Raw genomic sequence first — 14,761 nt, 5'->3', positions numbered from 1 at the left:
ACAGGGAGTTTAGCTTAGTTCTCTGTGATGACCAGGAGTAGCGAGATGCGGTGGGAGGGGGAGGCACCAGAGGGAGGGGACATATGTATACTTACAGCTGATTCTGGTTATTGTACAGCAGAGGCTAACACAACATTGTCAAGCAATTATCCTCCAATTGAAAAAAGAGACACACACACACCATGCACAAGTTAGTGGCATCCCTTGTCCAGCCTACTTACTGTGTCATCACCAGAAAGACCCACAAGGAACACACACTGGAATTCCAATAAGGTCAGAAGCCATTGTCAGGCTACCTTCAGGGGATGGTCATGGGACTTTAGCAATGCCTGAGATTAGACCTGATCTAGAGAGGAGCTACCCTACGCCCGAGGTCAGAGGTGGCAGCCTACAGGAGCTACTCCATGTCTGAGGTCAGGGCTGCAGCTGAGAGGGGCTACCACACACCCGAGGTCAGGGGAGGCAGTCGAGAGGAGCAACCCCCCATCCAAGGAGTGGCGGCTGTGCAGGCAAAGGAGGGCCGAGAGGAGCTACTCCACGTTCAAAGTCAGGAGAGGTGGCCGTGAGGAGATACCCCTCGTCCAAGGTAAGGAGCAGCGGCTGTGCTTTGCTAGAACAGCCTTGAAGAATACCCCACGTCCAAGGTAAGAGAAACCCAAGTATGATGGTAGGTGTTGCAAGAGGGCATCAGAGGGCAGACACACTGAAACCATAATCACAGAAAACTAGCCAATCTGATCACACAGACCACAGCCTTGTCTAACTCAATGAAACTAAGCCATGCCCTGTGGGGCCACCCAAGACAGGAGGGTCATGGTGGAGAGGTCTGACAGAATGTGGTCCACTGGGGAAGGCAATGGCAAACCACTTCAGTATTCTTGCCTTGAGAACCCCATGAACAGTATGAAGACAAAATGATAGGATACTGAGAGGAGAACTCCCTGGGTCAGTAAGTGCCCAATATGCTACTGGAGATCAGTGGAGAAATAACCCCAGAAAGAATGAAGGGATGGAGCCAAAGCAAAAACAATACCCAGTTGTGGATGTGATGGGTGATAGAAGCAAGTTCCAATGCTGTAAAGAACAATATTGCATAGGGACCTGGAATGTTAGGTCCATGAATCAAGGCAAATTGGAAGTGGTCAAACAGGAGATGGCAAGAGTGAACGTCAACATTCTAGGAATCAGTGAACTAAAATGGACTGGAATGGGTGAATTTACCTCAGATGACCATTATATCTACTATTGTGGGCAGGAATCCATTAGAAGAAATGGAGTAGCCATCATGGTCAACAAAAGAGTCTGAAATGCAGTACTTGGATGCAATCTCAAAAATGACAGAATGATCTCTGTTCATTTCCAAGGCAAACCATTCAATATCATGGTAATCCAAGTCTATGCCCCAACCAGTAACACAGAAGAAGCTGAAGTTGAATGGTTCTATGAAGACCTACAAGGCCTTTTAGAACACCCAAAAAAGATGTCCTTTTCATTACAGGGGACTGGAATGCAAAAGTAGGAAGTCAAGAAACACCTGGAGTAACAGGCAAATTTGGCCTTGGAGTACAGAATGAAGGAGGGCAAAGGCTAATAGAGTTTTGCCAAGAGAACGCACTGGTCATAACAAACACCCTCTTCCAACAACACAAGAGACAACTCTACACATGGACATCACCAGATGGTCAATACTGAAATCAGATTGATTATATTCTTTGCAGCCAAAGATGGAGAAGCCCTATACAGTCAGCAAAAACAAGACTGGGGGCTTACTGTGGCTCAGAGCATGAATTCCTTAGTACCAAATTCAGACTTAAATTGAAGAAAGTGGGGAAAACCACTAGACCATTCAGGTATGACCTAAATCACATTCCTTATGATTATACAGTGGAAGTGAGAAATAGATTTAAGGGACTAGATTTGATAAGAGTGCCTGATGAACTATGGATAGAGGTTCGTGACATTGTACAGGAGACAGGAATCAAGACCATCTCCATGGAAAAGAAATGCAAAAAAGCAAAATGGCTGTCTGAGGAGGCCTTACAAATAGCTGTGAAAAGAAGAGAAGTGAAAAGCAAAGGAGAAAAGGAAAGATATACCCATTTGAATGCAGAGTTCCGAAGATGGCGGAGGAATAGGAAGGGAAGACCACTTTCTCCCTCACAAATTCCTCAAAAGATCATTTCAACGCGGAGCAAACTCCACAAAACAACCCCTGAATGCAGGCAGAGGACATCAGGCAACCAGAAAAGCAGATCATTGTCTTCAAAAACAGGTAGGAAAAAATATGAAAGACGAGAAAAGAGACAAAGGAGGTGGGGAGGGAGCTCCGTCCTGGGAAGGGAAGCCTGTCCCGGGAAGGGAATTCTAAGAAGAGAGGTTTCCAAACACCAGGAAACACTCTCCCTGCCGAGTCTGTGGTGAGCCTTGGAAACACAGAGGGCAACATAACAGGAAGGAAAAATAAATAAATAATTAAAACCAACAGATTACAAGCCCAACAGTAACTCCCCCAGCGGAAAAGCCGCGCAGACGCCTGCATCCGCCACTAGCAAGTGGGGGCAGGGCAGGGAAGCGCGGGAGACGCGGGCTGCTGTGCTCGGTAAGAATCGGGCAGAAACGCCCCATGCGTACCCAGAGCGATCGAACCTGGGCTAGCAAACCAGACTGGGGGATAGCTACCACACGAAAAGCAGGAACATAAAACGCCGCCAGGACCGCGCACAGAACAAAGGACGGAACGGAAATAGCTGGCTGCAGACCATCCCCCACCGGGGACAGGCAGCCAGAGCTGTAAGGACTGGAAAGGGGCAATCGCAGCCCCGGAGAGACTTTACCTACCAAACTGCAGGCAGGCTTCTTTGCTGAGACTTCAGGGGGAGCAGGACAGTCACCATCCGCCTCACAGGGAGCGCCAGCAGTACACCCAGAAAACTGAGCAGTAGAGACAGAGAAGGGGACAAGTCGCGGCGACCGCGCTCGCCAAGCTCCTGAGCTGCTCGGACCTGGGAGGGGCACAGAGCGCAGTCCCAAACAAGTCTGTGCCTCTGAGGGCTACCTGGGCGCCAAACCTGAGCGGCTTGGACCAGGGAGGTGCGCGCAGCCTGGGGCCGGCCTCGGACGTTTCCCGGCTGAGCACCGTGGAGCCGGAGCGGTTTGTTCGCCGTGGCGGGGGAGACAGGTCCAGCGGGACTGAGATGCTGTGTGCCCACGACAGTGCTATTTGTTTGCAGCATCCCCCTCTCCCCACAGCGCGACTGAACTAGTGAGCCTAAAAAAAAAAAAAAAAGTGTCCACCACCGCCCCCCTGTGTCAGGACGGAACTCAGACACTGAAGAGACCAGCAAACACAAGAAGTCAAACAGAGGGAACCGCCTTGGAAGTGACCCCACATGGCCCATAACATCAGAGAAGGGCCAGATATATATTCACTATTTTTACAATCATTCCTTATTTTTTTTTTCTTTTTCTAACTTTTTTTTTAAGTGTTAAGTCTTCTATTTCTCCTCTAATTTTTAATTTCCATAACCTACTATTACTTTAAAAAAAAAAAAAAGAAAAGAAAAGACTACTTTTTTAAGGCAAACACCATATATAGTCTTTATGTGGTTGTTGTTGGTATTTCTTTTTTAATCTTGTGTTTTTTTTTTCTTTTTTTTCTTATTATTTTTTTCTTTTTTCTTTTTTTGTTTCTTCCTTCTGCTTCTTCTCTTTAATATTGTATTTTTGAAAATCCAACCTCTACTCTAGGTTTTTTAATCTTTGCTTTTCAGTTTTTGTTATCAATTTTGTACATTTCAAAACCCAATTTTACCTGACAGCAAGATTACTGGCTTGACCACTCTCTCCTCCTTTTGGACTCTCCTTTTTCTCCACCAGGGGGCCTCTGTCACTCCTCCCCCCCCCCCCCCCCATCTCTTCTATATCCAACTCTGTGATTCTCTGTGTGTTCTAGATGGTGGAGAACACCTAAGGAACTGATTACTGGCTGGACTTGTCTCTCTCCTTTTCATTACTCTCTCTTACCCTCCTGGCCACCTCTGTCTACTTCCTCCCTCTCCTCTTCCCTGTATAATTCCGTGAATACCTCTGAGCAGTCCAGACTATGGAGCGCACATAAGGAAGTGACTATTGACTAGCTTGCTCTCTCCTCTTTTGATCTCACTGCATCTCATTCCAGTCACCTCTAACTACCCCCTCCCTCTTTTCTTCTCCATGTAACCCAGTGAACCTCTCTGGGTGTCCCTCAATGTGGAGAAACCTTTCATCTTTAACCTAGATGTTTTCTCATAGGTGCTGTATAGATGGAGAAGTCTAGAGACCACTGTAAAAATAAAACCGAAAACCAGAAGCAGGAGGCTTAAGTCCAAAGCTTGAGAACATCAGAGAACTCCTGAATTCAGGGAACATTAAGCAATAGGAGCTCATCAAATGCCTCCATACCTACACTGAAACAAAGCTCCACCCAAGGGCCAACAAGTTCCAGAACAAGACATATCACACAAATTCTCCAGCAACACAGGAACACACCCCTGAGCTTCAATATACAGGCAGCTCAAAGTTACTCCAAAACTTTAGATGTCTCATAACCCATTACTGGTCACCCCACTGCACTCCAGAGAGAAGAAACCCAGCTCCACCCACCGGACCTCCAACACAAGCCTCCCTAACCAGGAAACCTTGATAAGCCACTGATACAACCCCACCCACAGTGAGGAACCTCCACAATAAAGAGAACTACACAAATTCCCAGAATATAAAAAGGCCATCACAAACGCAGCAATATAACCAAGATGAAGAGACAGAGGAATACTCAGCAGGTAAAGGAACAGGAGAAATGCCCACCAAACCAAACAAAAGAGGAAGAGATAGGGAATCTACCTGAGAAAGAATTCCGAATATTGATAGTGAAAATGATCCAAAATCTTGAAATCAAAATGGAATCACAGATAAATAGCCTAGAGACAAGGATTGAGAAGATGCAAGAAAGGTTTAACAAGGACCTAGAAGAAATAAAAGAGTCAATATACAATGAATAATGCAATAAATGAGATCAGAAACACTCTGGAGGCAACAAATAGTAGAATAATGGAGGCAGAAGATAGGATTAGTGAAATAGAAGATAGAATGGTAGAAATAAATGAATCAGAGAGAAAAAAAGAAAAACGAATTAAAAGAAATGAGGACAATCTCAGAGACCTCCAGGACAATATGAAACGCTCCACCATTCGAATTATAGGAGTCCCAGAAGAAGACAAAAAGAAAGACCATGAGAAAATCCTTGAGGAGATAATAGTTGAAAACTTCCCTAAAATGGGGAAGGAAATAATCACCCAAGTCCAAGAAACCCAGAGAGTTCCAAATAGGATAAACCCAAGGCGAAACACCCGAAGACACATATTAATCAAATTAATAAAGATCAAACACAAAGAACAACTATTAAAAGCAGCAAGGGAAAAACAACAAATAACACACAAGGGGATTCCCATAAGGGTAACAGCGGATCTCTCAATAGAAACTCTTCAGGCCAGGAGGGAATGGCAAGACATACTTAAAGTGATGAAAGAAAATAACCTACAGCCCAGATTACTATACCCAGCAAGGATCTCATTCAAATATGAAGGAGAAATCAAAAGCTTTACAGACAAGCAAAAGCTGAGAGAATACAGCACCACCAAACCAACTCTCCAACAAATTCTAAAGGATATTCTCTAGAAAGGAAACACAAAAAGGGAGTATAAACCCGAACCCAAAATAATAAAGTAAATGGCAACGGGATCATACTTATCAATAATTACCTTAAACGTAAATGGATTGAATGCCCCAACCAAAAGGCAAAGACTGGCTGAATGGATACAAAAACAAGAACCCTCTACATGCTGCTTACAAGAGACCCACCTCAAAACAAGGGACACATACAGACTGAAAGTGAAGGGTTGGAAAAAGATATTCCATGCAAATAGAGACCAAAAGAAAGCAGGAGTGGCAATACTCATGTCCGATAAAATAGACTTTAAAACAAAGACTGTGAAAAGAGACAAAGAAGGCCACTACATAATGATCAAAGGATCAATCAAAGAAGAAGATATAACAATTATAAATATATATGCGCCCAATATAGGAGCACCGCAATATGCAGGACAAATGCTAACAAGTATGAAAGGGGAAATTAACAATAACACAATAATAATGGGAGACTTTAATACCCCACTCACACCTATGGACAGATCAACTAAACAGAAAATTAACAAAGAAACGCAAACTTTAAATGATACATTAGACCAATTAGACCTAATTGATATCTATAGGACATTTCACCCCAAAACAATGAATTTCACCTTTTTCTCAAGTGCTCATGGAACCTTCTCCAGGATAGATCACATCCTGGGCCATAAATATAACCTTGAAAAATTCAAAAAAATCGAAATCATTCCAAGCATCTTTTCTGACCATAATGCACTAAGATTAGATCTCAATTACAGGAGGAAAACTATTAAAAATTCCAACATATGGAGGCTGAACAACACGCTTCTGAATAACCAACAAATCACAGAAGAAATCAAAAAAGAAATCAAAATATGCCTAGAAACGAATGAAAATGAAAACACAACAACCCAAAACCTGTGGGACACTATAAAAGCAGTGCTAAGAGGAAAGTTCATAGCAATACAGGCATACCTCAAGAAACAAGAAAAAAGTCAAATAAATAACCTAACTCTACACCTAAAGCAACTAGAAAAGGAAGAATTGGAGAACCCCAGAGTTAGCAGAAGGAAAGAAATCTTAAAAATTAGGGCAGAAATAAATGCAAAAGAAACAAAAGAGACCATAGCAAAAATCAACAAAGCCAAAAGCTGGTTCTTTGAAAGGATAAATAAAATTGACAGACCATTAGCCAGACTCATCAAGAAGCAAAGAGAGAAAAATCAAATCAATAAAATTAGAAATGAAAATGGAGAGATCACAAGAGATAACACAGAAATACAAAGGATCATAAGAGACTACTATCAGCAATTATATGCCAATAAAATGGACAATGTGGAAGAAATGGACAAATTGTTAGAAAAGTACAATTTTCCAAAACTGAACCAGGAAGAAATAGATAATCTTAACAGACCCATCACAAGCACGGAAATTGAAACGGTAATCAGAAATCTTCCAGCAAACAAAAGCCCAGGTCCAGACGGCTTCACAGCTGAATTCTACCAAAAATTTCGAGAAGAGTTAACACCTATCCTACTCAAACTCTTCCAGAAAATTGCAGAAGAAGGGAAACTTCCAAACTCATTCTATGAGGCCACCATCACCCTAGTACCAAAACCTGACACAGATACTACAAAAAAAGAAAACTACAGGCCAATATCACTGATGAACATAGATGCAAAAATCCTCAACAAAATTCTAGCAATCAGAATCCAACAACACATTAAAAAGATTGTACACCATGACCAAGTGGGCTTTATCCCAGGGATGCAAGGATTCTTCAACATCCACAAATCAATCAATGTAATTCACCACATTAACAAATTGAAAAATAAAAGCCATATGATTATCTCAATAGATGCAGAGAAGGCCTTTGACAAAATTCAACATCCATTTATGATAAAAACTCTCTAGAAAGCAGGAATAGAAGGAACATACCTCAACATAATAAAAGCTATATATGACAAACCCACTGCAAACATTATCCTCAATGGTGAAAAGTTGAAAGCATTTCCCCTAAAGTCAGGAACAAGACAAGGGTGCCCACTTTCACCACTACTATTCAACATAGTTCTGGAAGTTTTAGCCACAGCAATCAGAGCAGAAAAAGAAATAAAAGGAATCCAGATTGGGAAAGAAGAAGTAAAACTCTCCTTGTTTGCAGATGACATGATCCTCTACATAGAAAATCCTAAAGACTCTACCAGAAAATTACTAGAGCTAATTAATGAATATAGTAAAGTTGCAGGATATAAAATCAACACACAGAAATCCCTTGCATTCCTATACACTAATAATGAGAAAGTAGAAAAAGAAATTAAGGAAACAATTCCATTCACCATTGCAACAAAAAGAATAAAATACTTAGGAATATATCTACCTAAAGAAACTAAAGACCTATATATAGAAAACTATAAAACACCGATGAAAGAAATCAAAGAGGACACTAATAGATGGAGACATATACCATGCTCATGGATTGGAAGAATCAATATAGTGAAAATGAGTATACTACCCAAAGCAATTTAAAAATTCAATGCAATCCCTATCAAGCTTCCAGCGATATTTTTCACAGAACTAGAACAAATAATTTCAAGATTTGTATGGAAATACAAAAAACCATGAATAGCCGAAACAATCTTGAGAAAGAAGAATGGAACTGGGGGAATCAACCTGCCTGACTTCAGGCTCTACTACAAAGCCACAGTCATCAAGACAGTATGGTATTGGCACAAAGACAGAAATATAGATCAATGGAACAAAATAGAAAGCCCAGAGATAAATCCACACACATATGGACATCTTATCTTTGACGAAGGAGGCAAGAATATACAATGGAGTAAAGACATTCTCTTTAACAAGTGGTGCTGGGAAAACTGGTCAACCACTTGTAAAAGAATGAAACTAGATCACTTTCTAACACCGCACACAAAGATAAACTCAAAATGGATTAAAGATCTAAATGTAAGACCAGAAACTATAAAACTCCTAGAGGAGAACATAGGCAAAACACTCTCCGACATAAACCACAGCAGGATCCTCTATGATCCACCTCCCAGAATTCTGGAAATAAAAGCAAAAATAAACCAATGGGACCTAATTAAAATTAAAAGCTTCTGCACAAGAAAGGAAAATATAAGCAAAGTGAAAAGACAGCCTTCCAAATGGGAGAAAATAATAGCAAATGAAGCAACTGACGAACAACTAATCTCAAAAATATACAAGCAACTCCTGCAGCTCAATTCCAGAAAAATAAATGACCCAATCAAAAAATGGGCCAAAGAACTAAATAGACATTTCTCCAAAGAAGACATACGGATGGCTAACAAACACATGGAAAGATGCTCAACATCACTCATTATTAGAGAAATGCAAATCAAAACCACAATGAGGTACCACTTCACACCAGTCAGAATGTCTGCGATCCAAAAATCTGCAAGCAATAAATGCTGGAGAGGGTGTGGAGAGAAGGGAACCCTCCTACACTGTTGGTGGGAATGCAAACTAGTACAGCCACTATGGAGAACAGTGTGGAGATTCCTTAAAAAATTGCAAATAGAACTACCTTATGACCCAGCAATCCCACTGCTGGGCATACACACTGAGGAAACCAGAATTGAAAGAGACACATGTACCCCAATGTTCATCACAGCATTGTTTATAATAGCCAGGACATGGAAACAACCTAGATGTCCATCAGCAGATGAATGGATAAGAAAGCAGTGGTACATATACACAATGGAGTATTACTCAGCCGTTAAAAAGAATACATTTGAATCAGTTCTGATGAGATGGATGAAACTGGAGCCAATTATACAGAGTGAAGTAAGCCAGAAAGAAAAACACCAATACAGTATACTAACACATATATATGGAATTTAGAAAGATGGCAATGATGACCCTGTATGCAGGACAGCAAAAAAGACACAGATGTGTATAACGGACTTTTGGACTCAGTGGGAGAGGGAGAGGGTGAGATGACTTGGGAGAATGGTATTGAAACATGTATAATATCATGTAAGAATCGAATTGCCAGTCTATGTCCGATACAGGATATGGCACGCTTGGGGCTGGTATGCAGGGATGACCCAGAGAGATGTTGTGGGGGGGGGGTGGGAGGGGGGTTCAGGTTTGGGAATGCATGTACACCCGTGGTGGATTCATGTCAATGTATGGCAAAACCAATATAGAATTGTAAAGTAAAATAAAAAATAAATAAATTTTTTAAAAAAAGGAATTAAGTGAACGAGATCTCAGGAAAAATAAAAATGCAAAAAATAAAAAATAAAAAAAAAAAAGAATGCAGAGTTCCAAAGAACAGCAAGGCAAGATAAGAAAGCCTTCCTCAGCGATCAATACAAAGAAATAGAGGAAATCAACAGAATGGGAAAGACTAGAGATCTCTTCAAGAAAATTAGAGATACCAAGGGAACATTTCATGCAAAGATGGGCTCGATAAAGGACAGAAATGGTATGGACCTAACAGAAGCAGAAGATATTAAGAAGAGCTGGCAAGAATACACAGAAGAACTGTACAAAAAAGAGCTTCACGACCCAGATAATCATGATGGTGTGATCACTCAGACATCCTGGAATGTGAAGTCAAGTGGGCCTAGAAAGCATCACTGTGAACAAAGCTAGTGGAGGGGATGGAATTCCAGTTGAGCCATTTCAAATCCTGAAAGATGATGCTGTGAAAATGCTGCACTCAATATGCCAGCAAATTTGGAAAATGCAGCAGTGGCCACAGGACTGGAAAAGGTCAGTTTTCATTCCAATCCCAAGGAAAGGCAATGCCAAAGAATGCTCAAACTACTGCACAATTGCACTCATCTCACACGCTAGTAAAGTAATGCTCAAAATTCTCCAAGCCAGGCTTCAGCAATACGTGAACCATGAACTTCCATATATTGGAGATCAAATTGCCAACATTTGCTGGATCATGGAAAAAGCAAGGGAGTTCCAGAAAAACATCTATTTCTGCTTTATTGACTATGCCGAAGCCTTTGATTGTGTGGATCACAATAAACTGTGGAAAATTCTGAAAGAGATGGGAATACCAGACCATCTGACCTGCCTCTTGAGAAACCTATATACAGGTCAGGAAGCAACAGTTAGAACTGGACATGGAACAGATTGGTACCAAATAGGAAAAGGAGTATATCAAGGCTCTATATCGTCACCCTGCTTATTTAACTTATATGCAGAGCACATCATGAGAAACGCTAGGCTGGAAGAAGCACAAGATGGAACCAAGATTGCTGGGAGAAATATCAATAACCTCAGAAATGCAGATGACACCACCCTTATGGCAGAAAGTGAAGAGGAACTAAAAACCCTTTGATGAAAGTGAAAGAGGAGAGTGAAAAAGTTGGCTTAAAGCTCAACATTCAGAAAATTAAGATCATGGCATCTCATCCCATCACTTCATGGGAAATAGATGGGGAAACAGTGGAAACAGTGTCAGACTTTATTTTGGGGGGCTCCAAAATCACTGCAGATGGTGATTGCAGCCATGAAATTTGCTTACTCCTTAGAAGGAAAGTTATGACCAACCTAGATGGCATATTCAAAAGCAGAGAGGTCACTTTGCCAACAAAGGTCCATCTAGTCAAGGCTATGATTTTTCCAGTGGTCATGTATGGATGTGAGAGTTGGACTGTGAAGAAAGCTGAGAGCCAAAGAATTGATGCTTTTGAGCTGTGGTGTTGGAGAAGACTCTTGAGAGTCCCTTGGACTGCAAGGAGATCCAACCAGTCCATCCTAAAGGAGATCAATCCTGGGTGTTCATTGGAAGGACTGATGCTGAAGATGAAACTCCAATACTTTGGCCACCTCATGTGAAGAGTTGACTCATTGGAAAAGACCCTGATGCTGGGAGGGATTGGGGGCAGGAGGAGATAGGGACGACAGAGGATGAGATGGCCTGATGGCATCACCAACTCAATGGAGATGAGTTTCAGTAAACTCTGGGAGTTGGTGATGGACAGGGAGGCCTGGCATGCTGTGATTCATGGGCTGAATAGAGTCAGACATGACTGAGCGACTGAACTGAACTGAGCCAATCTGAAGATGTCTAGCTTCCTTTAGCAGGTACTTTGAATCACCAATTTACTTTAACTTCCTCTCCCCTCCTGTCCTCTGCTTACTTCCATGCCCTAAATCCTTAAGGAGGGCTTGTAAATGTTCTTTACCTTAGCTCTGGTCATCTGTTCAACTTGGGTCAGGAGATCGTTCACTTCGAGCTGCAGGTCACTCTTGTCTTTTTCCAGTGTCTGCTTGACCTGTTGTAAATTTTCTACCTGGCTCTCCAGCTCAGCCAGGCTATCTGCATGTCTCTTCTTCAAAGAGGCAGAGGTTGCCTCAAAGTGCAGTGTGGCCTCTTCCAGGTCTCGGCGGAGCCTCTGGAATTTTGTTTCTTGTTTCTTAGTTATCTCCAGCTGAGCTGAACTGACACCTCCTGCCTCCTCCAGCCTCTCATTCATGTCTTCCAGCTCTCGGATGAGGTTAGCTCTCTCCCTCTCTACCTTGGCTCGAGTGGTCCTTTCAGCTTCCAATTCTTCTTTCAAAAGTTGTATCTGAGTCTATAGCAATAAATAACTTTAACTTTCACTAAGCACTTGTAGCATATTTTATATTCAAGAGCTCTACTGTATTTTTTTTTATCACAACTAAGCAAAACAACATAACACTTTTGGTTCTCGTTTATAGCTAAAGAAGATAGAATACAGAGAAATTAAGTAATTTGCTCCAAAGCAGTACCAAGACCAGAATTAAAATGTGTAATTCCTCCCAATTTCCCAGACCATGGTGATGAGCAACCTCATTAGATTATATACATGAAGAGGACATTTTAATAAAAAGCACTTTGCAAAGGACTAGAAAATATCTTTCATATAACAAGGAAACACTTTAAGGAAAGCTTATAAAAATAACTTGATGAATTTTATATACAATACCTCATTTATCTGAAATTTATTTATCTGAAAACCTTAACTATTGCCAACTTGGGCAAAAATCTCATCAACAGATTAAATACCCCTAAGTTCAAGCAGCTAACTCGTAAGAAACAGCATCAATTTAATTTTATACAAATTCTGACAAACTTGGTTACTTGTCTCTTAGTCTGAAGGTGATTTCAAGTAGCAGGAAAGTTGAAGTAACAAATTAAAATTGGTGGAGGAATGGGATTATTAATTGGGGTAGTAACCTTATATTATTAGAAGCAGAATTACAAGACAAAGAAAAGCAGTGATAAGAATTCTCAGAGTGCAAAAGTCTTTTGGTGTAAGGGCAAATAGCTTTACAAATCTTGGTAGCATCATTGTGGGACAGCACAGTCAAACTGATGATGGTCATTAATATCACCTTAAACAACTGGGCATAGGTTAGGGCAGAAGAAAAAAGGAATGACATATTTTAGAATATACTTTTCTTTCCATTAAGTAAGAGTATGATTGCTAAAAGGAAGCTAATTTTTAGACCGAACCAAATAAATAAGGCTATCTAATCTGGATGAGTTGTGACAGAGGTGCTAAAAAAATTTATGATTTCCACACCCAACTAATCATGATCCCCTTACAATTAGTTATCTTGAGATACAATACCTTCATTCCAAACAATACTCTAACCAGGTCAAACATTTCTGAAACATTTCCTTAGAAATAATCTTTGGAACATTATTTTAAATCATCAGGGTAAGAAAATTTGTATTTTGGATTAATTGAACATTTTTTTGGATCAACTATCATTTGAAGAGAAGTCTGGTAAATATGATAGACAACTGCTTGAAGATTAATAATGTCTGAAAGTACATCCATAAAGCAAGGAGACTGGCTGTATTTGACTCAAATGTCTCAGAAAGTAATAATCAGGAAAAAATTCCAAAATTATTTTGAGTAATAGTTACATTAATGAGATAACTATCTAGCTCCAAAGGAAAAGAACCCATCTCCATGTATATGTGAGGAGTTATATGGTTTAAATTATTTTATAATGTGGAAAAGACTCTTGAGGATCCCTCGGACTGCAAGGAGACCAAACCAGTCAACCCTAAAGGAAATCAACCCTGAATATTCATTGGTAGGACTGATGCTGAAGCTAAAGCTCAAATACTTTGGCCAAAGTACTGAAGCAAGCAGCTGACTCAGTTGAGGGCAGGAACAGAAGAGGGCAACAGAAGATGAGATGGTTGGATAGCAGCACCAACTTCCTATGAGTTTGAGCAAACTCCAGGAGACAGTGAAGGACAGGGAGGTCTGGTATGCTGTAGTCCATGGGGTCGCAAAGAGTTGGACATGCCTTAGCAACTAAACAACATAACATGGTAATATAGTATAAAACAGTCACATAGTCTAAACTTATAAATAGCTGCTCATTATCAAATAACATTTTGAGGCTACAAGTAGCTACAAAACATTTTCAGTGTAACTGTCTTACAATTACAAAGGCTAATCATCATGAAAAATTAAATTGTTAATACTGAATGCTTACCATGGGTCAGGCACTGAGCTTACCACTTAAATGTAGTTACATTTTAGTTCAAACGTTGTCAGGAAGATTAATGAGTAAAAATATAGATGTCCTGTGTTTTAGTACAATGCCTAGTTTATGTCAAACATTCAACATCTTAGCTATTTGTTTTTATTATCTTCATGATAAGGAAATCTAAGCTTAAGTAATATTCCTCAGAGTCACCTGTCTATAGAATGCCAGGTTACCTTCTCAACCAGCGTTCTTTCCTTATTCTGTCGATAGTTGGCTAGGGTTATGGCTACCTTGGCAGAACATTTGTCACTGAAGCACCAGTCATCAACCAGGGATTGAACTACAGATGCACACAGGTATTTGATAAATGATCACCTGGAACTCTTTAACCATCTTCTGAAGCTGAGCCACCAGGTTTTTCTCATTCTCCACCTTTGACCTCATCTGATTCATTTCTAATTCTTTCCTGTTAGGGAAAGAATTGTCAAATGAAATTGCTCAGAGTAATAACATTTTGTTTAAATAGTCTTCAAATTATTGTAATAATATATGAAGTCATGCATTGTAAAAATTC

At 40.6% G+C, this 14,761-nt stretch overlaps 1 protein-coding gene across 1 annotated transcript in view; it reads right to left on the bottom strand.

The window, feature by feature from the left end:
* MYH15 (myosin heavy chain 15) overlaps positions 1-14,761 on the bottom strand; it is a 146,786-nt gene that overhangs the window by 54,086 nt on the left and 77,939 nt on the right. Inside the window, exons 24-25 of the mRNA XM_040265689.1 lie at positions 14,563-14,653; positions 11,895-12,284 (exon numbers count right to left, since the gene is read on the bottom strand). Of these exons, the coding sequence (XP_040121623.1) occupies positions 11,895-12,284; positions 14,563-14,653 (481 nt within the window). The remainder of the gene's footprint in view (positions 1-11,894; positions 12,285-14,562; positions 14,654-14,761) is intronic.

Source organism: Oryx dammah, unplaced genomic scaffold, assembly GCF_014754425.2.
Source record: "Oryx dammah isolate SB20612 unplaced genomic scaffold, SCBI_Odam_1.1 HiC_scaffold_2, whole genome shotgun sequence".
NCBI lineage: Eukaryota > Metazoa > Chordata > Mammalia > Artiodactyla > Bovidae > Oryx > Oryx dammah.
Note: the sequence above shows the minus strand (reverse complement) of the source record. Positions and strands in the feature narration are given on the sequence as shown.